At 46.8% G+C, this 25,931-nt stretch overlaps 1 protein-coding gene across 2 annotated transcripts in view; it reads left to right on the top strand.

Moving 5' to 3' along the window:
• Positions 1-25,931, top strand: part of CCDC88A (coiled-coil domain containing 88A) — a gene marked incomplete in the record, with an annotated part of 358,950 nt that overhangs the window by 149,255 nt on the left and 183,764 nt on the right. For both annotated transcript variants that reach the window (XM_034764306.1, XM_034764307.1), the window contains 1 exon segment: positions 710-879. In XM_034764306.1, the coding sequence (XP_034620197.1) occupies positions 710-879 (170 nt within the window).

Consider the following 25,931-nt stretch of genomic DNA (forward strand, 5'->3'; position numbering starts at 1 on the left):
GCGACACTGTTTTGCATCATCCGGGCATTGGGATCTCAACCCAGAATTCCAAGGGGCGGCAGAGACTGCGGGAACTGTGGGATAGCTGTGGGATAGCTACCCATAGTGCAATGCTCCGGAAGTCGACGCTAGCCTCGTACTGTGGACGCGGTCTGCCGACTAGAGCACCTAGGGCATTTTATTGTGTGGACATACACAATCGGCTGTATACAACCGATTTCAATAAAACCGGCTTCTATAAATTCGAACTAATTTCGTAGTGTAGACATACCCCCAGTGTCACAGCTCCTAAATAAATAAACGGATTTTCAAAAGTGCTGAGAACCTTGCTGTTCTCAGTAAAGTCAATAGAAACTGTTGGGTAGTGAGCATTTTTGAGAATTGGCCTCTTACTTGGAACTTAAATATGAGACTAGAAGTCTAAATTTAAGCTTCTGTTTTTGAAAATCTTATTATGTGACTTGCCAAAAGACACATAGGAGGTCTGTGGCAGAGCCAGGAATTGAACCTGATTCCAACTCATTCTTTTACAAGACCATATTACTTTAGTGTTCCTGATTCCAACTCATTCTTTTACAAGACCATATTACTTTAGTTCTTGTATCATTTCAGTTTTTGACTTACTGTACCTATAAAAGTTAATTGTTACTTTTTGACATATAAACAGCCATCTGAAGTGCTTATATGCTTGTTGTGTTTTATTTCTTAGACTATCATAGAGCTTTCTGAAGAACGGGACTGTCTTCATTTTCTACCTCATGCATCAGCAGCACAATCACCTTGTGGATCTCCAGGCATTAAACGCACTGAAAGCAGACAGCACTTGTCAGTGGAGCTAGCAGATGCTAAAGCAAAGATAAGAAGACTTAGGCAGGAGCTGTAAGTACATATTGATTGGAAATAAATCTGAATATGAGAATTGGGTTCTTGGGTCTTACATTATTGCTGACCTCACACAATACAAAAAGAACAGGAGTACTTGTGGCACCTTAGAGACTAACAAATTTATTAGAGCATAAGCTTTCGTGGACTACAGCCCACTTCTTCGGATGCATATAGAGTGGAACATATATTGAGGAGATGTTCCACTCTATATGCATCCAAAGAAGTGGGCTGTAGTCCACGAAAGCTTATGCTCTAATAAATTTGTTAGTCTCTAAGGTGCCACAAATACTCCTGTTCTTTTTGCGGATACAGACTAACATGGCTGCTACTCTGAAACCATCACACAATACAGTACTCTCTAGGCCAGTTGTCCAGTTTTCAATATGAAACTATAGTTTTAAATGCATTTTGGAGCTATTACTATTATATAGAGAAGAAAATTTCTAGAGTGTGAGAATTTTACTCTAACAGCCATAGGTGCCAACTCTGTGGGTGCTCCTGGGCTGGAGCACCCACGGTGAAAAATTGGGTGCAGAACACCCATTGGGAGCTCCCCGACCTGCCCCAGCTCACCTCTGCCTCCGCTCCGCCTCTGCCTCCTCCCCAAGCGGCCGCCGTGTCCTGCTTCTCCCCCCTCCCTCCCAGCACTTGCGCCGTGAAACAGCTGTTTCATGTGGCAAGCCTGGGAGGAAGGGAGGAGGAGGAGGAACGCAGCGCGCTTGGAGAAGAGGCGGGGCTGGGGCAGGGATTTGGGGAGGGGTCGAATAGGGGCAGGGAGGGGGCGGAGTTGGGGCAGGGCTGGAGGCGGGGCTGGGGCCGGGGGGAGGGGCCCGCTGTAGTTTCAGATGTTTGTTAGTGTGTGTGCTCTTTCTCTTACTGTATATTGAGAATTCCATTGATGTTTTAGCTATGAACATATCAACACAGCAATGGGTTGAACCTCTGAGTATGTTGTGTTTCGTTTGTGTCATTGTGATGATGTAAAATGAGTGTGAAGTGCTCATAAAAGTATACTATGGAACTTCCTCAGGGTTCGCCTACTTGGGAACTTCTTGCGGGTTTGGGATATACTTGACCAATCCTGAGTTGCCATGCAGTTCAGTGACTTATATTGAACCTGTGGTGCCTAGTTGGTGTAATTGAGCCATTTCACACTCACAATCTTCAGATAAGGCCAGTCTGTATGAGAAGTTAGTGCACAGCAAGCTAGGGTGTGAATTTACAGCACAGTAGCTGCAACCTCACTAACTCCCTATGTGTACATTCTTACAGCATCTTTGTGTGCTTTACCTTAGGCTTGGTAAGCCAGTCAATTGACCAGTCAAATAATGTTAATCGCCTGTTATTCGACCCCTCCCTTGTATCCTCAGCCAACAATTTGCTGATAATATAAAAAGGTCTGTGCGATTGACAGTGTTGTGACATCACATCGCTATAGAAGTCCCTCTCTCCCTGCTCTGTTTCTGCTCCTTTTGCTGCTTATGAGTTGATGGTTTTTGCTGCAGGGAGGAATGGCCACCTGTCCCCCCTTTATGTGATCTGGGACTCTATAAGGGTCCTGGGGAGGAGAGGGCAGCATGCCCAAAAGCATTTTGATTGACTGGAATCATCTGGAATAGCAGCAGTTTAAATAGAACTGAATGGCTACTGGTTGACCGAAATACAAGAAATACTTCATAATCTAGAGAGCATTCCAGAAGTAATGAGACATTAATAACAGTACACAGGACTCTGTGTGGCTTGAAAGCTTCTCTCTTTCACCAACAGAAGTTGGTTCAATAAAAGATTCTACCTCACCCACCAGTGACATAATAAATTATGCAGAGTTGGAAAAAGCCAAAATCATTTGTATGGAAATCTTTTGCTAGACAGGAACATGGAAAAACTATTCCAACTGTGTGGAAGTTCTTTTTTCTGAGTATGACACACGTATTTAGAATGAAGGAACACTTGTTGAATTCTTCTGATATATGTCCAACTACTGTCAAAGATAGATCATTATGGTTAAACAACAAGAAAAGTGGTCTGCTTCAAAATTTGTCTGCATTCTCCTACTTTGGCTTCGGCAGCAGTATCACGACAGATGGCGTCTTTTGATGAAGATAGTGATATGACAATGAAAGGGAAACTAATGCCATTTCTTCATCTTCTAATAAGAATTTTACTATTCTGTCTGGTTCAGCATTTAAAACTTCTACTTCTGGAAAGTCTTCAGATTTTCATGAAAGTGGTAGTAAGAGGTTTTTGGATAGTGTCCTGTTACCAGAAAAAATGAACTTAATTGTATGTTTGCTAGAGGTATTTATGCTAGTAGTACACTTCATATAGTCAGAAATCCTTATATGCTATAATTTTTTCATAAGTTGTGTCCAATTTACAAAATATCAAGTAGGAAACAGATTGCAGGAAGTCTTCTGAATGCTGAAGTGGATGATGTGAAAAAAGATAGCTGGTGTTCTTATTGCATGAACTTCTCATGTCTCTAGTGTCTGATGGATGGAGCAATGAGACTGTCATCAATTTCATGATAACAGCTCCACAACCAGAGTTTTACTTGTTCTAGTGCATAACTGAGCATCATTACACAGCCCAGTGTATAGCTGACCAATTAAAAAAAATATAATGGACTTGGGTCCACGGAAGGTTATTTCATTTGTGGCTGACAAAGTGGCTAATATAAAGCTCTGCTTGATCTTCATTGATAAATGTTCTGTGTTATGAATGAGCTGCCCATATGATGCAGGTTTTTACTGGTGAAATTGAAGATCTGACAACTTTCTCATCATGCGTCGAAAATAAAAAGCATTGTAAATTTTTTCAAAAACAAAGCAGTATCAGCAGCCTTTTTCAGTGTCATTTAATACAGCACTCAGTTTCATCCACACTGTGTAAGGCTTGTTATACTCAATGGGCATCTTCTATTAAATGTCTCAAAGATCTTCAAATAAGCAAGAAAGCTAGTCAGTCAGCTTGAAGAAATGGTGGCTGGATGCTGCCTCTGAAAAATCCTCACTGATATTCTTGAAGACAATGCCTTTTTAGATGCGAAACTCAAAAATTCATTTCACTGCCTGAACTTGTAGCTCAGTCCGTTCCGAATTGGAAAATGATAGTTCTGTATTGTCTGATGTTCCGGAACTTGTTCTTGGTGTTAATAACATATTTGGGTGAGATAATATCCTTTATTGGATCAACTTCTGTTGGTAGCAGAGACTTTGTGTAGCTCAAAAGCTTGTCTTTGTCTCTTCCACCAGCAGAAGTTGATCCAATAAAATATATGTGCTCACCCACCTTGTGTCTCTCACATCCTGGGACCAATATGGCTACAACAACACTTGTAAGAGACATATTTGTGAGAAAAAACAACACAGTCCACTTGCCATAGCTGAAGAGAAGATGATGATAATAGACAAAATAATATCATGGAAAAATCAGTTGATCACTCCTGCACATAATGCCACTTACCCTGTTGAGCCACACTTAGGGGCCAAGCCATTTCTGATGATAAGTTTGATTCAGCCTGTAACTTCATAGTGACCGTTGCAAATTTTAAAGGATATACAAATGAACAAACAATTCTGACCGAGGCAGCAAATTATAAAGCAAGAATTAGCTCATTCAGTCATAAAACAATATGGAGTGCAATCCCAGCAGCTGAAATGAAATATTTTGCTCTTCCATCGTGGTGGAAAGGGTTGTGTCCTCATTGCATTCTAGCTACAAAGTGGTAGAAATTCTTTTAACACTTCTGTGTACTACTGCTTGTGAAGAACGAATTTGGTTGGTTTGCAGAATCATTCGTTCAAAAACCAGAAATAGACTGAAGACCTCCACTACTGGGAATCTGGTGACCATGCATCATAATTTAAGATTGGAGAAGAAAATGACAGATGACTCCGTAGTTATCAGACCAAGAGCAAGAAGGAGATACTGATAACTGATGAGGATGACAAAGATATAGACGAAGCAGTTGAAGTTGATAAAGAAAAAGAAGATAATAAAAAGCAAGCTGCATGAAGAGTTGGCTTGCTGCCTACCTAGTAATTTAAAAATTACTTTTTTTTTGTAATTGTTCAGTCTTGAATGTTTGCATTTAAATGCTTACCTGACATGTCTAAAAAAGATAGTAATAATCTTTCATTTTTTAGAACCTCATTTCATTGTGTTTAATATTTTTTACACATTTAAGTAACTTGATTTTTGTAACTAGGCTAAGCCTATTGAAGACCATAAAAATTTACTCTTTTGTTACTGTTGCTACTGTTCTAATAATAGTGCTTTAAAATATTGGGCCATTTTTGTCATTATTTGACCATATTTGACCAATGTTTGATTAGTCAATTAACCAATTATTTTGGACTGGTCAAATGCCCAACCGTACTTTAGCTTAGTGTGCTTATAAGTATACTTAGCTAAAATGCCCCAAGGCACTTTTAGTGCACAATAAACATGTCCACATAGGGAGTTAGTGCGGAGTAGCTAGTGTGCTGCACTCTAGCTTGCTGAGCACTAACTTCTCTGTGAAGACAAGCCCTAATTCAGCACTGCCTTTCAGTTTACACAGTGCACTGGGGGAGTGGGGGGAGGGATAGCTCAGTGGTTTGAGCATTGGCCTGCTAAACCTATGGTTGCAAATTCAATCCTTGAGGGGGCCATTTAGGGATCTGGGGCAAAAATCTGTCTGGGGATTGGTCCTGCTTTGAGCAGAGGGTTGGACTAGATGACCTCCTGAGGTCGCTTCCAACCCTGATATTCTATGATTATTTCAGTAATTCAGCAAACACCAGTATAATTCCCCATCTGTCTTGTCCTCCATTACTACTTTATCAATGGTATGTGCCTGTGTTTTAAATGTGTCTTTTTATAGATGTAATCTTGTGTGGGAATATATTTGCCTCAACAATTGAGGCAGTAGGGAAAAGGCGGGGTGAAGCAGAGAACTGTGGGCAGGTCAGGACTTTCAAAAAGATTATGTTCTTCTTTGAGTGATTGCTCATGTGCATTCCAATAGGTGTGTGCGCGCTGCATGTATGATCTTCGGAAGGTTTTTTCTCTAGCGCTACCCGTCAGGTCGGCTGTGGAGACCACTGGAGTGACGCCTTCATGGCAGTGTATATAGGTCCCTGCCGACTGCTGCCTGCTCAGTTCCTTCTTACTGTCAGTGATGGTCATTGGAGCAGCTCAGTCTCTTGCATTCGCAAGTGGCTACCTAGTGGTTCCCTTTTCTTATTTGTAAATAGTATAATTGAGTTGTACTAACAGTAGTTGTATAGTAGTTTATAGTTAGTTAAGCTTACTTTGCCCCCCCCCATTTTCCCAAGGCACTGGGGCATGCCTCGGTCGCAGGGGTTTAAGGCATGTGAGAGGTGTGCGAAACCTATGCCTAGAGGTGATCCCCATGCTCCTTGTCTTAAGTGCCTAGGAGAAGGTCATCAGACAGACAAGTGCCCAGTTTTCAGGCGCTATAGACCCAGGACTAAAGAGAGCGGGACTATCGTTTAAAGCTCCTCCTGATGGAGTCAACCCTCCGCCTTCAGCTGGTACCAGAAACGGCACCGGCATCATGGGTGCACAACATCCCAGCCTCGGTGTGGGATGCCCTGGCACTGAGGAAGTACTCCTCCAAGGAGCATCAGCACTGCTCCCTGGCTTATAAGGCCAGCTCTAGCAGGCAGCACCGCTCACAGTCCCTGGTGCCACATAAGAAAAAGAAGGCGGACGGGGTCATTCCCCCCCGTTAAGAAGCTGCGAGGGAATTCCAGTGGGTTGCATCCTGCGGCAGGACACCCACAGCCTGGCTCTCAAGACCCGACTGCATTGACTCCGGCCCCAGCTGGAGGTCCGTCGAGTCCAATGCTGGTGGACTCCCCGACTCGGGAGGATTTGGAGGGAAGAGCTCGACCCTGCCTCCACGCCGGATAACCACGAGGCAGCGCGGGACCTTATTGACATGACGGCACAGTCCTCGGGTCCAGAGATGTGAGCTCCAGCACCACTGAGGACGCTGGCTCAAGTTCAGGCACTGTCAGCGGCACCGACAATAGCATCTATGACGGTGCCTCATGTGGCACCATCTCCAGCACCCTTCATGGCACCGATGGCAGCACCGCCCCCATTCATCATCAGGGCAAGCCCATGATGTTACAGCACCACTCCACATCTTCCCAGTATGGCTCCCCGGCACTGTCGGGCTCCATCCTCCCCGTGGTCGGGCTCAGAGTACTCTTCCGAGTCAGAGGCTGTGTCTTTTGTCTCCCGACGCAGCCAGTACCGCTCGTGGGCCTGGCACAGCAGAGTCGTGGACTCGTCGGCACCGGCGGTATCCTGGCCACCCCAGTGGCAGGGCCCAATACAATGGCCCTTTTGGATTCCTTGGGCCTGTCATCACGGTCAGGGCTCCAGGGCCGTATCGGTGGCATTCGCACCCTGTGCTCCCCCCTTGGCAACGTCAGTGTAATGTCACACACCCCCAGGGCTCCAGAGGACCCCGCACGGGACAAGGATTCTGGGCCTCCACGCTCAGGCGTAGCACCCGAATCAGTGCCATCAGTTGTACTGGAGCCACCTTCAGCCACGGGGGAGACCGACGCACCTGACCCAGCCTCTAGGGAGCCAGAAGGTCAGGAAGACCCAGTCCCACGGGCCTCCTCCTTGCTGGACGAGGCAGTAGCAGGCACCACCACCACCCTATCGATGATGGATACCAGGGAACACCCGGACCTTCTTAGGAGTGTGGTCCTAAACCTCCAGGCAGAGGAGGTCACGAAGGAGTCAGACCCGATGGTGGACATCCTTGCCCCAGGGAGTCCATCTAGGGTGGCCTTGCCCCTGATGAGAGCGATCCAGTACACTACTAGGGTGCTCTGGCAGACTCCGTCCTCAGTACCACCCACCGCTAAAATGGTGGAGAGACATTATTTTGTGCCGCAGAAAGGGTATGAACACCTTTTCACCCACCCCCAACTGGGGACTCAACTGGGTTGATGCAGCAAATCACAAGGAGTGGCAGGGGCAGCCAGGTCCCGCTCCAAAGTTACAGGACGCTAAGAAGCTGGACCTTTTCAGCTGAAAGGTCTGCTCGACTGGTGGGCTCCAGCTTCGAGTGGCCAACCAGCAACCACCTAGTGGTACTCAACCGCTATGCTTTCAATTCCTGGAGAACATTAGCAAAGTTTCAGGAATTACTCCCAGTTGACTCACGCAAGGAGTTTAATGTGCTTCTAGAGGAGGGTAGGGTGGTCTTAAGAACCTCCCTCCAGGCTGTGTTAGACTCGGTGGCTTGGACTATGGCCAATACCATTACAGTGAGATGCAATGTATGGGTGCAAGTGTCGGGTATACCACTGGAGGTCCAGAACACTATCCAGGACCTGCCCTTTGACTGTGCAGGCTTGTTTGCCCAAAATACAGACTCTCGCTTGCACAGTCTTAAGGACTCGTGGGCGACTCTAAAGTCTTTGGGGATCCACACACCTGCATCCCAAAGAAAACCATTTAAGCCTCAGGTCCTGTCCTGCTTCTATTCCAGGCCCCCCGAGGTGAGACTTGTCCAGGAATAATAGGAGGTGCCCGTCGTAGTCCTCCTCAGGCCAAGGCCAAGGTTCTTCGAAACAGCTCCTGGCCCGAAGCCAAACTTTTGAAGATGCAACTGAGGACGGAGCACTTGTACCAAGCTTGGATCCTTACCCACTCTTTGTGAATTGACTGTCCCACTTCTACCGTGCTTGCTCCCAGATCATGTCAGATTGCTGGGTCCTCAGCACAGTGAACGTGAGATATTCTATCCAATTCTGTTCCCTCCCACCCCACTTCCCCGTCCCTCTTCAGGGACCCTTCACACGAACAACTCCTTCTGCAGGAGGTGCAATTGCTCCTCGCTATAGGGGCGATAGAGGAGGTTCCTCAGGAGTTCAGGGACAATTTACTCCCGCTATTTCCTCATCCCCAAAGCCAAGGGTGGGCTCTGGCCTATCCTGGATCTGAGAGACCTCAACACATTCATAAGGAAAGTGAAGTGGTCTCCCTGGCCTCCATCATTCCTTCCCTGGATCTGGGAGACTGGTACGCTGCCCTCGACTGGAAAGATGCGTACTTTCATATCTCCATTATCCCGGCCCACAGACGATTTTTTCACTTTGTGGTCAGTGGCCAGCACTACCAGTTCAGGGTGCTCCCGTTTGGGCTTTTGGCGGCCTGCCGGGTATTCACTAAGTATATGGCGGCCCCTTTCCCAGTGATGGCCCCATAAGTAAAGGGAAGCTCTTCCCTTCCTTTGCCTAGTCCTAGTACCTAGAAAAATCAATCTCCATGATGAACACATGATTTTTCTATGAAAATATTTCTGTCCCTTCCAAATTTCTAAACACAAATGGAGATGGCGAAGCTCTGGCCAGTGGGTGGCTCTGACCCTCTCCTCCACCTGGCATAATATATTTTACTCTGGCATAAAAACGTGCAGCTAAAACCCAGGATTAGGGATGTGTAATTTAGAGGGATACAACAACTCCATGCGCACCAAGCAACTTGCATATAGCATAGAAACAGTGCACCCAAGGATTTAGCCCAATGTGCTTAGTGGAGAGAGGAGACAGATAAGATTAATTAAGAGCTGAAGGTAGTGTAAATCACATTTATGAGATCACTGATCAGCTTTTACAGGCCTCTCTTGACCAGATTATCTAAACTGGCTGAACTATCTGTCTGATTCATTCAGAAACCCCCTCTCCCACTACATTTTAGTCTTTATGAGGACTGTAGAACAAAAGATGTGGCTCTCATTTTCTGATGTCTGTATTATTATGTGTCTATTGAAATGTTCCCGCCCAGGATATTCTATAAACAGCTGCACCAAGAAAATTAGTGAAAAAATTACTGTTATTAGTTTGATTGGCAGTTAATAGATAGCCTAAATAGTGAGCACCAGTATGTTCCATATAATTTAGTACAATTCTCTCTAGTCTTTAGTTGAAGCATACAATTAGAACCACAAAGAAGGCTCTGAACATTTAACATTTTGCACTGTATTTGAATTTAATTTGTAAATATATTTCCTCTAGGCATAGGAGTATATTGAAAATCTTAGACTTCTTTAAATTATTAAACTGTCAGAAACGTGGTACTTTATATTATATGTTGGGTTGCATTTAAAATTGTGAAAATACAAATAGATTCATATCTTGAGTCAAAAAATAAGTAGTCCTAGATGACAGACAGTATAATCTGTTTCTTTTAGACTAACTTCATAGTTTGATATACCATATACAGTACAATTCCTTAAAAAAGTGTATGAATGATTGTTTTGAGACATATTTTTAGCATGCTGCACATGGAATTAGATACAAAATATGATTCAAGAATTTGGTGTGATGAAGACACTGCAAGAAACTGTATTCATGCATGCTTAATTCAATAAGAACATCAGAATGGCCATACTGGGTCAGATCAAAAGTCCATCCAGCCCAGTATCCTGTCTACCGACAGTGGCCAATGCCAGGTGTTCCAGAGGGAGTGAACCTAACAGGTAATGATCAAGTGATCTCTCTCCTGCCATCCATCTCCACCCTCTGACAAACAGAGGCTAGGGACACCATTCCTTACCCATCCTGGCTAATAGCCATTAATGGACTTAACCTCCATGAATTTATCTAGTTCTCTTTTAAACCCTGATATAGTCCTAGCCTTCACAAACTCCTCAGGCAAGGAGTTCCACAGGTTGACTGTGTGAAGAAGAACTTCCTTTTATTTGTTTTAAACCTGCTGCCCATTAATTTAATTTGGTGGCCCCTGGTTCTTATATTATGGGAACAAGAAATAACTTTTCCTTATTCACTTTCTTGTGCCACACCACTCATGATTTTATATACCTCTATCATATCCCCCCTTAGTCTCCTCTTTTCCAAGCTGAAAAGTCCTAGCCTCTTTAATCTCTCCTCATATGGGACCCCAGTTTCTCTGCAATTACTTTGTCGTCTTTAAGTGCTCCTTTTGTATCTCAATCGTTCATTGTATTGAATCAACCTGCTTGTAGATTTCTATTTAAAAATATGAGTGAGACGTAGGCCAGGAACATAAATGTTAATAGAAAAGTCATAGTGCCCTAATCTAATAATGTGCAATATTATGCAGAATTTGCCTATATCAAAAATATGTGATTTCTGGATATTAGTATAGGAAAGTGTCTTTGACTGTTACTGTGGGCCATGGTCTTGCAATGAGCTTGACATGAGTGGGCCCCTGAATGCATGTGGAGACCTATTTACTTAATTGAGACTCTGCCTATGTTCAGGGGTCCATCCACCTGACAATCATTTAAACAAATGTTTCTTTTCATGTTTACTGCATTTTAATTCAAATGTTGAATATCTCAGTACAGGTATAGATAGTTCTCTTAGTCCCTCTTATTATGTTTCTTTTCTGTTTCATTACTAATGTAACATCAAAGATCGCTCAGTAATGTAATAATAAATCTGAATGTGTGATATTTCAAACTGAAACCTTTTTTAACCTTGAAAGGTATTTAATTATAGAGGCACTGGTAGCCTCTCTAATTAATTGGGTTTGCATTGAGATTGAATTGAGTTTTGCTTGTAAATCAAGGATTCAACCTTTGTAACATGTGCACAATAAAGCATATCTTCACCAAACTTATTGCACTTATTCTTTGAGCACGGAATGAATTTTCTGAGAATTCACAAGTAAATGTGTTAGTTTGAATTAGAATAATTTTAAAAACAGACATCTTTAAGAAATTTAGCACTTTTCTGTTTTCTGTCCTGAATTATCTTGATGGAATAAAGCTGACACTTCAGATTTTCCATAAAGCTTAGACTTATTGAAATTTGTGCTTAGGCTAAATTTGAAGAAATTATGTAGCTAAACTGTATCTTATTATCAGTAAAGGCACTGAAACAACCTTAATTCACCCCTGTATTGAAACAATGAGGAAAAAAATGAAAAAAAAATCAGGGTGGATTTGATTTGATTTTTATTTTATATTTTTAAGTGATTTATTTTGAAAACTTTTCAGATTAGTTTTACAGCTATATCAGAAAATGAATGATTGTTTGGTTATTTCATTTACCAAAGGTGATTGAAGCAGATATTTATGAAGTCATTGGGAGGTGAACTATCTCCAATTCAACAGGTTAATCATTAATATTTGGAGAGTTTTCTTGCCATGCTATATTAGGAGGAGAACATCACCAGACAGATATTTAAATTGTTTTATTGAATTAAAACAACAACGTTATGTATTCTGGATTTTTTTTCTTCAACAGCAAACATGTAATATTTTAACAAAACAAGCATATGAATTTTTGAACTTAGTTAAACATTCAAGTTTTTTAAAATCAGGTTTGTTTTTGTTAAAATTGTTTTTAACTAAAATAGTTCAATGAAATATTAAAAAAAACCCACAAAAATTAAATCGGCATGTCAGCCAGGTGAACACGAGAAACTTCAGATATTGGCTTCTACAGATAACTCATTCATCTTCACCTTCATTTTCCTGTTTGTTCATAATCTGGAAAAGAAAACAAACTTTCCTGCTTTTTCAGGTCCCAAACATTTCTCAATTTGGAATGAATTAGTACAAAAGAAGAAAATATTCTTTCTACACTGGCAGAAGAAGCTACTGCTGTTCAAAGTGAGATTATCACTTCAACAGTCTCTGAATCCAAGTGCTTAAGTGACTTCCACCAGTTTACTGGTGTGACTTTCTTTGAAACATCATCAGCAAACATATATTTTTTGAACGGTTCGCCCTTAGCTCTGAAGTTTATTATAGTTGGCATTATGGAGGGATGATTGCTGGATGGCCATGTCATAGCTATCTCCTCCTCTTCAGCAGTTAAGGTCTGACCCAGGTACCAAGTATTGAGAATATTTGCAAGAAAATGAGCTGGAGATAGTGCTTGTCCCATTCTTTTTTTTTTTTTTAATGCTTGTAATTTAACTCTGCATATTTCTCTTTTTAAGATCTCACTTAATTCCTTCCAAATTTCAACAGAGTCAGCAATAGAACAGCTATTTCCCTGCCTTTTGTTCCAGGCTACAGAAATAGGCTTCAGGGTACTCAGCATGTGTTCAACATTTCTCTTAAGCCCATGGTGAGAACTTCAGCTGTGATAGTGCCATCTATTTTTTCACGATTTTGTTCACAAACTGTCATCAGATTAGGCCAGTTCTTGATATAGTGCTCAAAACAGTCCACTACTGAGTTCCATCTCACGTCTTGTGGGAGAGTTAGCTTGGTTCCTTCTAGTTTTTTCAGAGCAGCTGCTGCAAAATGGTTGTTACGGAAGTATTTTGCAATTTCAGCAACATTAGCCTTTATTTCTGGAATACTGAAGTCTTTGGCTAGGAGGTGCATCAAATGAGCACTGCTACCGTATGTTATTAGCTTGAGCCTCTCTTCACTCTCTTCTAAATAATTTCTTCTCGTCTTGGATACATTTGCAGCATTGTCTGTGACCAAGCTGTGTACTAGACATTTGAATTCTTTTTCATAGCTTTTACTGCTACTTCTTGTAAGTATTCTGCTGTGCGTGTGTTTCCTGATGTATCAATTGTTTCTGTAAGGAAGACATTCCCTTCTTCTGTTGTCACACAAGCACATAGAACAGGATCATTGTGGACATTGCTCCACCTATCAAGACTCAGATTAACTATTTTACCCTCTAGACCTTTTGCACACTACTCAATTTCTCTTTCATACACTTTATCCAGCAATTTGCCTGCGACATCTGCTCTGTTGGGTGGACTGTATCCTGGTCTTAATGACTGAACCATGTTAATGAAGTGTGGGTTTCAATTATTCGGCAAGGAGAGTTTGTTGCATAAACAAACAGGACAATTTTTTCATCAATTACCTCTTTTTGTAATCTGCTGGTTGTTTTCACAAACTTATCTGTGGTTGTTTCTGGATGATGGAGATTTTTTTTTTCTTTCTGCTACAGGTGATATACTGTGGCTATGTGACATACTTGGTGTGACTGAAACACTGTCATTGGCAGATAACTCTGAAACTATAGAAAATGATGGTGATCTTGAAGGCGGATAGTCTTCAGAATCGTGTATGTTGAGGATGGATTCTCCTAAACAAAATAAGCCAATGTAGTTATTTAATTATTATTACCATACTGCTCATTTAGTATTACTCATTGCATTCACTGACACTCAGTACTGCTTTAAAGGTGAAACTGTAAAAGGAAGATCTGTCTATTTCAGCTATTTATTTTTTATCATAACTGCATCTAAAATGATAGTACCAAAGAGTAACAACTATATTTTTTGCTGAAACCTGAGAATTCAAGAATAGTCCAGGAGGAAGACAGGCAGTCCTTAAGAACGAAGTATGAAATAAAAAAGTTTACCAACCTGAAGATCTGCATGTTCAGACATGTTCCTTTCATCATCTTCACTGCAGCTTCCTCCTGGGAAGGAACACTTCTCATGATGCTTCATTCAGGCAACCAGGGCTTGCATTTCTTTGTTGCACTGTGTGCGTTTTGCACACATGCCTGTCTTACCCACAAGTAGAGGAACTTCATTAAAATATTCCCAAACCGGGTCTCTTTTACGGCCTACTGCCATTATAGGGGTTTTCCCTTCTAGTGAGAGAATGGTATGGTAGATTTCAAATCAATGAAGGCTATACTCAGAAAGACCTCAAGACTTCTGGAATATGCTGCTCAAACAGTTTCACTTTTTGTTTCTACTGCCTGTCCCTCCCTTCTCATATTTATCTTAGACTTCTTCTCCTTGTCCAGATCTATTCCGCCCCCAACAATCTTCTATTTATTGAACTTTTTGAAACTTTGCACTTTTAGAGAGGGATTGACTCTGTGTATACAAATTTGCACAGGAACAATAGGGTTGAGGTCTGTTATTTCTCACCTCTATATATTTATTTATTTTACTTTTTTTTGATGTTAACAAGCATGTTATCTCTGGAGACACAAATCCACAGTTTAAGAACTGCAAAACTAAGCATCTCTGATGGTATCTTCTACACTGATCACTGAGTCCCATTGGGTAGAGAGAAAGATTAACCTAAATAATCTATACAGAAGCCCCTGGAACTCCATAAAATTGGGTCCCTAATCCATGAACTATTGGAACTAATTTACAAAACTTTTCTTAAACATTACATGTATATATTGTCTCATACTATAGAATTAGAATTTATAATTCCTATTCCATGATAAGATATCTTCGTGATATAATGTATCTTAATTAAAACTACTTTTATATAGTTTTTTTCCTCCAAAAGCATTTTATCAAAAAAATCCGATAAAAAAATATACGATTTTTTTTTAATTTTTAAATCATTGATTTTTATCGACCCAGAAAAAAATTAAGTGGTTTTAAAAATAATTTCCATTTAATTCAGAACCACAAGCACTTATCTGCATCAATCATAGTTGTCCAGTTATTTCATGGTAATATTACAGTGCAGAGTTCAAGTTGTTTGAGTGTCCTAAATGTACATTTCCATATCTTACTACGTTTGGATTTTTTTGTAAATTTAACTCTGAATTTCCTGAGCATGTAATACTTGTTTTTGGGACTGTCACCTGGACCTGGAATATTTTCTACTTCTTTCATTACTGATAGGTACTCTCAGCCTTAACTACATTGTAATGTAGGTTCTTCTTTGAGTGATTACACATGTCCATTCCACTTCAGGTCTGTGCACAGCCAGTGCTGTGTTGTTGAAAATTTTCCCCTCAGTGTTAGCCTTGCATTGCTGAGTGATTATTTAAAGGGCAGAGCCACTCCCAACCCCCCTCATTTCCTCCTTACCATCCATGACAGTTGTTGGAGTGTTTTATCTTGCTACCACAAATTCCCTCATTTTACATCTTTATATAGTTGGTACTTATTAAGAGTTAAGTTTAGTAGTGGGTTTCCTTTATTGGCGTACTACTTCTGTACTTTTTGGTTTCCACCATTTGGGTAGCAGTAGATGGTGCCCGGGCATACCTCAGTCCCCAGTCTTCAAGTCCTGCAGCGCCTACAAGAAGCTGATGCCAATTAGTGACCTGCACTACAGGTCTCTGAAGTGCCTAGGATAGGCTCAGGTGCCAAATCTGCAGGGACTTTAAGCCCAGAACTAAAAAAAGACAGAGTTCAGACTAAAATACTTGATGGAGGCAGCCCTGTTCCCACCCTCAGAGCCTGCTTCTTTGGAATGTGTACTGAGCATATTTGATTTGGTTAGGAACACTCCTCCTGTTTTGCCAGACTCTCAACACCAGATTCCTTCTCTGGTACGGAGGAAGAGGCATCAGAAGATGGCATCAAAGGACTCAGTATCCAGAAGATTGAGGTCCCTGTCACTGAAGTCCATCAGACATGCTGGCAAGGAAGGTAGAGTGCACTCGAGCCTGAGGTACCTCCCCAGTGCAGATAACTGCTCAGGCAGGGTCACTGATTGCAGGCCAGGTAGTGGCCCAGTTGAGACCAATCCCTAAGGTTGCACCATCTGGCTCAGCAGTGCAGTCTTCATTGGCTTCGCAGCAGCAAGAATCTGTCCTGGTGCCATCAACACCTGAAGAATATACAGTGTCATGCAATCTATTGAGTCTCTTGGTACTGGTTTAGCTGAGCATTCAAGAATCATCCCATTTAGAACTAACAGTTGCTTTTAGGATTTGCCATCTGCTGCATCCAGTACAATGGGAAGTGCTGGACACTCTAGTACTTCCTCGTATGATGTCATTTCTGAGGCAAACTGGTGATGATCTCACCCAGTACCGCCTTCTCCAGACTCCCAGCATTGATCCCCAGTTCCTCCTTGGTCAGATGAATCTGGTTCATCCTCTGAGTTGGAAGTCAGCTTGTACATATTGTGACTGCATCATATTTGTTACCATTCCCTTCCATTTGGTTACCCAGCAGAAGTTCCGTCTTGGCCAACTGGTAGAGACGTGTGGTCTGAAAGGAATTGGGCTCTGAGACCATACCAATAGCCATTTTAGAACCCTTGGCCTGCAGGTTGTCTCCGTGGCCTCTCTGTTCTACTTCCTCCAGTAATCATAAAAATCCTCCCCAAGATCCATCAAGAGCAGTAGGAAGACATTCCTGGTACTGGGATCAGTACCAAACATGAACAGTGTGCTCTGGTGAACCCTCCTCCTCCTTGCAAGAATTGAGAGAAACTCCAGCTCCCCCCCGTCCAGGGGTGGTCCTCCAGCGAGGAGGCAATTGGCTAATGAGGCAGGTGGTTCTTCAAGTGCTTGCTCATGTCAATTCCATTTTAGGTGTGCGCATGCCCACATGCGTGGCCACCAGATATTTTTGCCTTAGCAGTATCTGTAGGGTCGGCTGTGATGCCCTCTTGAGTGCTGCGCTCATGTGTTGTTATATTAGGCGCCGACGGCCCTATTCCCTCTCAGTTCCTTCTTACCACCTGTGATAGTTAGAGCGCCTTTCCCTTGCCTTGTAAGGGTTACCAGTTCTTCTTCTTCAGTCTTTGAGCCTTAAGGCCTTGTAAATAGTTTGTTTACAGTAGTTAGTAAGTAGTTGTTAAGTGGTGTAGTTAGACATAGAGTCCCAGCGGGGACTCTGCCCCAGGTGGGGCATGCCCCAGTCTCTGGATTTTAAGCCCTGCTCTAACTGCAACAGGCCCATGCCTGTAAATAACCTCCATGTCTCAAGTGCTTGGGGGAATCACATGTGAAGGAGAAGTGTAGCATCCGTAAGAACTTTCATCCCAGAACTGAAAAAGAGCGAGACATCTGTTTGAGGACCCTCCTTATGGAGGCTGTTCTCTGCCCATTGTCCAAGCCTTCCTGGCCAGAATCTGCCTGTAGCATCTTGGCCTCAGTGTGTAGCGCACCCCCGGCACCAGGCTCCCCCCGGCACTGCTCCCCATCACCGGTGCCTAAGAAGAGGTCGAAGAAGAGAGACTCCCTGGCACCAAGCAAGAAGGGCAAATGATCCAGTTTAGCCCACCAGGCCACACTGGAGCCACATGAGGATGCCCTCCATCGGGCCCACTAGCACACAAGGGATCCTCACCGACTCCAGGTAGCTGTAGGGGATCTAGCCTGGTAGCAGGGCCGATGCCTTCCCAGAGAACAGAGGCCTCTACCAACGCTGCCGGCACCAAGTGTGTCGCAGGACACGGCAAAGGCTTCTGGTGAGGGCAAGCCAGCCATAAAGACCTCCCAGAGGGTGGGCGAAGGATGCCGGTCTCTGGGGATGAGACTGCTCTCCATCTTCATGACCCATGTCTCTGTCTTCTGCAGGATGTCCTAGACTGTACTTGCAGTCTCTGCCTTCTCTACACGGATCACCTAGAGAAAGACATCGGTCACCGTATTGCTGGCACCGATCATCCTCCCACCGTCTGTCTCCTTGGTGCAGGTCCCGGTCTTCCAGACAGTGGGAGTGGTCTCTGTCACGGCACCAATCCTCCTACTCGAGGCACCGGTCTCTCGCAGCAACAGTTAGCCGTCAGATGCAAGCTTCGACGGTCCCTTTGTGGTCACCAGAAGGTGATTCCTCTGGTACAGAGAGGGAATTCAGCCCTTCACTGTGACAGTACCAGTGTGATTAGGCACCCCAGGCTGCATCAACCTCCGCAATGCCATCATGGCAGCAAAGCCAGTGACCGGTGCAATGGCCCTACTAGAGCGCGTGGGGTATGCCTATGATGGCGATACCTCCATCAGTCCATTCCTCGGCCGCTGCCTCGAAGTAGCAACTAGCAGCACTCAGTTCGGTGCACGAGGCACACTCGGAGGCCAGGGTAAAGGAGCAAGTGCCCACCCCAAAATCCTATTCCCTCCTGGGGGATGATGCCTCAGGGCCTGTCCCGGTGACCCATTGTCCTCATCCCCATATGAGGTGGTTGTGGGGCCCTCTCGTGCCAGTCCGCTGGACCATTTTAAAGAACATAAGGTCCTGCTTCGTAGGGTGGCTACAAACTTGAGCTTGGAAGTGGAGGAGATGGCTGAACAGGCGGACACTCTTTTTAATGTGCTCTCAGCCTCTACCCCCATCTGTGTTGTGCTACCAGTATACGATGGGGTCCTTAAAATAGCATAAGCCCTTTGGCAAACTCCTTCTTCCATCCCTCCCACCTCCAAGAGGGCCGAGAAGAAATATTTAGTCCTGGCCAGGGTTTTGAATATTTGAATACCCATCCTCCTCTGGGCTCGCTTGTCATCTCAGTGGCTAATGAGAAGGACAGACAGGGCAAACCAGTTCGACCCCCAAAAATAAGGAGGCCAAGAGAATGGACTTTCTTGGAAGAAAGATTTAGTCAAGGGCCAGCTTTCAGTTCCAGGTGGCTTACCACCAGGCTCTCTTGGGGAGGTACAACTTCAACTTATGGGACTCGTTCCATAAGTTCAAGGACTCCCTGCCCCAGGACTCGGCCCAGGAATTTGGGGTCCTGGTGGATAAAGGTATGGCGTGGGATGCAGCCGATTCAGCAGCTAGGGTGGTCCCGTCGGCGGTGGTCATGAGGCGCAGCTCCTGGTTTCAGACCACTGGCCTGTCCCAGGAAATGAAGACCTCGATCCAGGATCTTCCCTTTGATGGGAATGGTGTCTTTGCCAAGCAGACTGACGCGAGGCTGCACAGACTGAAGGACACTCGGGCCACTCTTCGCTCGCTGGGTCTGCATACACTGCAATCGGTGAGGAAGCAGTTCTAGCTGCCCCCGCCAGCAAGGCCTTGGAAGCCGTGACGGGCCTGCAAGGAGAAGGGAGAGAGACATGAGTGTTAGTCATTGCCGCCCTCTCCCCTGCGCAACCTGGCCCATTGAAGGGTCATGGGGGCCAGAAGCATATCTTTTGAGGGTACGTTCGAGAGCGACACCCCAGTCAGCTCCCAACTCACCTCGTTCTTTCCTCAACTGTCTTCATCCCTACTGTTTGGCCTGATTGCAGATCATCCCAGAGTATTGGGTGCTAGAGATTGTATCTTGGGTCTACACTATGCAATTCTACCCACAAGTCAGGGTGCTAGAGATTGTATCTCAGGGCTACACCAATATGTCAGGGATCCTGCCCCTTCCTGGGACCTGAACTTCATGTTGTCATGGCTTATAGGTCCTCCCTTCAAGCCTCTAGCTTCCTGCTCCCCTCTCCTCCTGTCCTGGAAAGTTTCTTTCCTGATCGCAATAATGTCCACCGATTGGGTCTCTGAGATCAGGGTGCTTACTTCAAAGAGGCTCTATACTGTGTTCTACAAGAACAAGGTCCAGCTGTGGCTGCACCCAGCATTCCTGCCCAAGGTAGTTTCACAGTTTCATACCAGCCAAGACATATACTTACCGGTTTTCTTTCCGAAGCCTCAAAAATCAGAAGAGGAGCACAAACTGAATGCCCTGGATGTCAGGCGGGCGCTAGCCTTCTACATGGACAGGACTAAGCCGTTTCACAAGTCAACGCAGTTGTTCGTTGCGGTGGCGGACAAAATGAAAGGTCACCCAGTGTCTGCTCAGTCTGGATCATGGCCTGCATCTATTACTGCTATGACCTGGTGAAGGTACCTCCACTGGCAACTATGTTTACCCACTCGACTAGGGAGTGGGGTTTGTTAGCAGCCTTCCTGGCCCAAGTGCCGATTCAGGATCTCAAGTGCCAATTCAGGGCACTCACCAGCCCTCCCCTGCCAGGTTGGAGGTTGAGGTCCTGGCTCGATATGCGGGGCCTTCCTGTAGCCCGCGGTAGATCTACACTCTGTTGACTGGGTCGCCTGAGAGCGAGTCTCCGGAATCTTCCTCTGCCCAGAGGGGTTGTAGGCGCCGGGACAGAAAGCATCGACGCTCCTCTTCCACTCAGAGTGATAGCAGGTTTCGACGCCATCGGCACCACCACTCGTACCATGGCGCGCACCATACTCGGAGTGCATCCCGACCGGCACCAGCACTGAGGCGTCGTAGCCACGGTCGCTGAAGGGATTCCATACATAGCTCCTCCAATGTGTACATCTCCTCGTTGTCGAGGTCCAAATCCCGCGATTGGAGCCAACATGTCGGAGCCGACATCGTATGGCACCGTGCGCTCCTCGGTAGCTTCGGCCTCGGGCCCCAGCCCTCCCTCCCCGTGCTGCATCGTCCCTCAAGAGCAAGCAGCTCTGCTAGGACCTCAGATGGCTCAATGGCAAGGGGCGCCCTGGCAAGGACAGTGGTGCCAGTGGGCACCGGGACCCCAAGCGCCCGCACCGGTGAGGCCCCATTCAGTTGCTGGGGCGTCCCAGGTCCACTCGGCGTCCCCATCTCGGCACCGAGAGCAGTGCTTGGGTACCGAACCACCGGCACCGTGCCCTGACCCAGACGCGGAGTGCGACCCGACGGTACCACCTGACACCCTAGGGATGGTACCGGTCGTCTCATCAGCACCGGACGAGTCCATAGCAGCACCGCCCCCTCCTTCTCAGGAGGATTTTAAGGCTCATTGGGAGCTTCTGCGACGCGTAGCTGCAAATTTCCAGCTCCAGGCTGAGGAGATGGAGGAACCGTCAGACACTTTGTTTAATGTCCTGTCCTCCTTGGCACCGGGCCATGTGGCCCTGCCGCTTCACCAAAGTGTAGCCAATATTTCTGTCGGGCTCTGGCAAACCCCTGCCTCTCTCCCGCCCATTTCTAAGAAGATAGAGCAGAAGTATTTCATGCCAACGAAGGGGCATGAGTACTTGTACACTCATCCTGCCCCGAACTCACTGGTCGTGGAGTCCGTCAACCACCGTGAAAGACACGGTCAGCCCGCACCCACCCCCAACAATAAAGGCGCCAGGAGACTAGACACTTTTGGGGAAAAAAGTTTATTCTTCTGCGAGTTTCCAGCTCAGGGTGGCAAACCATCAAGCACTCCTGAGCAGGTATGATTTTAACTTCTAGGGGTCTCTGCCGAAATTTGAGCTTTCCCTCCAAGAAAAGGACAGGAAGCAATTCAAGGTTCTAGTCGACGAAGGTGCGGCAGTGGCGAAAGCGGCGCTCCAGGCGGTGTCGGACGCGGCCGACAGCGGCTCATTCGATGGCCTCGGCTATCTCCATGCGATGGGCGTCGTGGCTCTCTCTGTCGGGGCTGTCCGCGGAATCCCGGTCCCTTTGACGGAAAGGCCCTGTTTGCGGACCAAACGGACACTCGTCTGCACGGGATGAAGGACTCCCGCACCACCCTACAGACTCTCGGCCTGTATGTCCCACCAGCCAAGGACAAACCCAGGCCGCAGCCCTCGGCTCCCCCCGTAAGGGGCAGATATGAGCCCCCGCCTAAGAGGCCTAGGGACCAGAGGCACAGGTCACAACGCCAGTCCTGTTCGGCCCCACGCCCCGGCCCCTCAAAGGGCAAGAGGCAGGGGAAGAGGCGTTTTTGATTCTTTGCGGGGGGCCACCGGGCCTGTTGCCAGGGAAGCCCCCCAGTTAATAAAGTTGGTTTTTGGCAACCGTTTATCTGCCTTCCGAGTGCAATGGTCCCGTATAACGTCGGACCAGAGGGTCCTCAGAACCATCTCCCAGGGATACATGCTGGATTCACCCCCCCCCCATCTCCTGTCCCGCGATGTCCCCAGAGACCCGGAGCACGCCTTCCTTCTAAATCAGGAGGTGACGCATCTCCTCACCCTGGGCGCAGTGGAGAGGGTACCTCACGAATTCCAGGGCAAAGGGTTTTACTCCTGGTATTTCCTGATCCCGAAGGTGAAAGGCGGGCTCAGGCCCATCCTCGACCTGCGGAATCTCAACCAGTTTCTGGTCCGCTGCAAATTCCGTATGGTGTCCCTGGCCTCTATTGTTCCGTCCCTAGACTTGGGGGATTGGTTCGCAGCCTTGGACCTCCAGGATGCGTACTTCCATATCCATATTTTCGAGGGCTAGAGGCGCTTCCTCCGCTTCCTAGTAGGGAGAGACCACTATCAGTTTACGGTCCTTCCCTTTGGACTTTCCACGGCCCCTAGGGTTTTTACCAAATGCATGGCGGTAGTGGCAGCCCACCTCAGGAGGAACGGGTTGCAGATCTTCCCCTACCTGGATGATTCGTAGCTCAAGGGCAGGTCTTGGTCCCAGGTGCAGGCGCAGATGAAATTCTTGCTCGATACCTGCACGAGTCTAGGCCTAGTGGTAAACGAGGACAAGTCCACATTAGTCCCAGTTCAGCGCATACACTTTATAGGGGTGCTGCTAGACTCGGTGGGGGCCACAGCCTCCCTCCCCCGGGACAGGTTCGAGACGCTCAAAGGTCTCATCGCCTTGGTCACGGCCTTCCCTGTGATGACGGCCTGGGTGTTCCTTCAAGTCCTAGGCCATATGGCAGCATGCACCTCAGTGGTGCAACATGACAGGCTCACGATGAGGCCTCTCCAACTCTGGCTGGCCTCCTAGTACTCCCAGGCCAGGGATGGCCTGGACTAGGTCATCACATTGCCACCCAATGTAGTGGCTGACCTGCAATGGTGGTTCCTCCCGAGCAATATGCTTCATGGTATCCCCTTCCGGGAGACCCCTCCCTCACTAGATCTGGTGTTGGACGCCTCGGACCTGGGCTGGGGAGCCCATGTGAGGAGCTTCAAAACCCAGGGCAGATGGTCACCTCTGTAATTGTCCCTGCACATAAATGTCAAGGAGCTCAGGGCAGTACGCCTGGTGTGTGTGGCTTTCAGCCGGCACCTGGGGGAAAGGTGGTCAGAGTCCTCACGGACAATACGACCGCGATGTATTATATCAACAGGCCAGGGGACACGTGTTCCGTGGCCTTGTGCCAGGAAGCCCGGCACCTGTGGGAGTTCTGTATAGCTCACAATATCCTTTTGAGGGTTTTTCACCTGCCCGGCAAGCGCAATACGCTCACGGATCGCTTAAGCAGAGTTTTCTCCCAACAGCACGAGTGGTCTCTACACAGGGAGGTGGCCAAGAGGCTCTTCCTGGAGTGGGGCACTTCTCAGGTAGATCTTTTTGCCACCGTCCAGAATCACCTCTGCCCTCGATTCTGCTCCAGGGCGGGAGAGGGCGAAGGGGCGATATCGGACGCGTTCCTAATTCCATGGTCGGGCCACCTGTTCTACACCTTCCTGCCCTTCCCCCTGATAGGCAATGTCCTACAGAAGGTGAAGGCAGACAGAACGTGGGTTATCCTGATAGACCCGGATTGGGCCCGTCAACATTGGTACGGGACCCTCCTGCAACTTTTAGTGGACCCCCCGCGCAGGCTGCCACTTCGACTAGACCTCCTCTCCCAGGAGGGAGGATGTCTCCTCCACCCCAATCTGGCCGCGCTTCACTTGACAGCCTGGCTGCTCCATGGTTAAACGAGGAGGAGGGGAGGTGTTCTGAGGATGTTAGACAGGTTCTGCTTGAGAGCAGGAAACCGTCCACACAATGAACCTACCTGGCCAAATGGTATCGGTTCTCCACGTGGGCGAGGGAGAGGGGCTCCTCCCCCTCCTCTGCATCTCTCCAGCTCATCCTCGATTACCTCCTGTCCCTTAGGACCCAAGGGCTGGCGCCCTCCTCGGTCAGGGTACACCTTGCAGACATTTTGGCTTTCCACCCCCCGGTGCATGGTCACTTGGTGTTTTCCCATCACATGACATCCCGGTTTTTAAAAGGGTTGGATCGGGCATTCCCTTACGCCAGACCCCCGGTCCCGCTCTGGGACCTGAACCTAGTGCTCTCCCGCCTCACGGGCCCCCCCTTTGAGCCCTTGGCCACGTGTTCCTGGTCCCACTTATCATGGAAAGTGGCATTCCTGGTGGCTATCACCTCAGCCCGCCGGGTCTCAGAGCTTAGGGCCCTGACCTCTGAACCCCCATATACAGTCTTCCATAGGGATAAGGTCCAGCTCTGTCCGCACCCAGCTTTTCTGCTGAAGGTAGTCTCAGCTTTTCATATTGATCAGGACATTTTCCTCCCAGTTCTCTGTCCTAAGCCCCATTCCTCCAATGAGGAACAACGCCTGCACATGCTAGATGTGCGTAGAGCGCTGGCTTTTTACCTAGACCGAACCAGGCAATTCCGGAAATCCCCTCAGCTTTTCATTGCATCGGCTGAGCACATGAGGGGCAGCCGGTTTCCACCCAGGGATTTCCCGCTGGATCACCTCGTGCATACGCATATGTTACGACCTGGCAGGGTTTCCCCCGCCTCTTATAGTGAAGGCTCATTCGATGAGCGCTCAGGCCTCGTTGGCTGCCTACGTGGCTCATGTCCCTATTCAGGACATCTGTAGGGCTGCTACATGGTCCTCTGTCCACACCTTTTCATCGCACTATGCGATCGTCTCCCAAACGCGGGATGACGCCGGGTTTGGTAGGGCGATACTCCGCCCTGGTAACCCTTAAACTCCTACCCATCTCCATCAGGTATAGCTTGGAGTCACCTACTGTGGAATACACATGAGTAATCACTCGAAGAAGAAAGGACAGTTACCTGTTCCGTAACTGGCGTTCTTCGAGATGTGTTGCTCAGGTGTATTCCACATCCCGCCCTCCTTCCCCTCTGTCGGAGTTGTCTGGCAAGAAGGAATTGAGTGTGGGGGGAGTGCGCAGCCCCCTTTATGGCGTGATATAGAAGCGCCACTCCAGGGGTCGCAGCGGGGCTCCCCCACTACGGGTACTGCGAAGGGAAAAACTTCCGGCACCGGTGCACATGGCAAGCACGCACACCTACTGTGGAATACACCTGAGCAACATATTTCGAAGAACGCCAGTTACGTAACAGGTAATTGTCCTTTTTCCACTCTGTGGAGCCTCTCAGACACGGTTCTTTCACGCTACCACTGGACCTTGACCTGATCTCATGGGACCCATGGTATCTTCCTCCATTGCAACCAAGAGCTCCTTCACCTGACAACGTGGATGCTCTGTGGTTGACACCTCAGAAGGAGATCTGTTCAAAGGGGGTACAAGATGTGCTGTTGAATAGTAGAAAACCCTCTAGGCATACTCACTTGGCCAAGTGGAAGAGATTCTGTGTTTGGCCCCAACAGAAAGAAGTTTCCCTGGTCTACAGCAATTCATGTGCTGTGCTGGTTGTTATACCAGAAGCAGCAATGTCTGGCCATTAGTTCCATCAGGGTCCACCTAGCAGC

Source organism: Trachemys scripta, chromosome 3, assembly GCF_013100865.1.
Source record: "Trachemys scripta elegans isolate TJP31775 chromosome 3, CAS_Tse_1.0, whole genome shotgun sequence".
Classification (NCBI taxonomy): Eukaryota; Metazoa; Chordata; order Testudines; family Emydidae; genus Trachemys; species Trachemys scripta.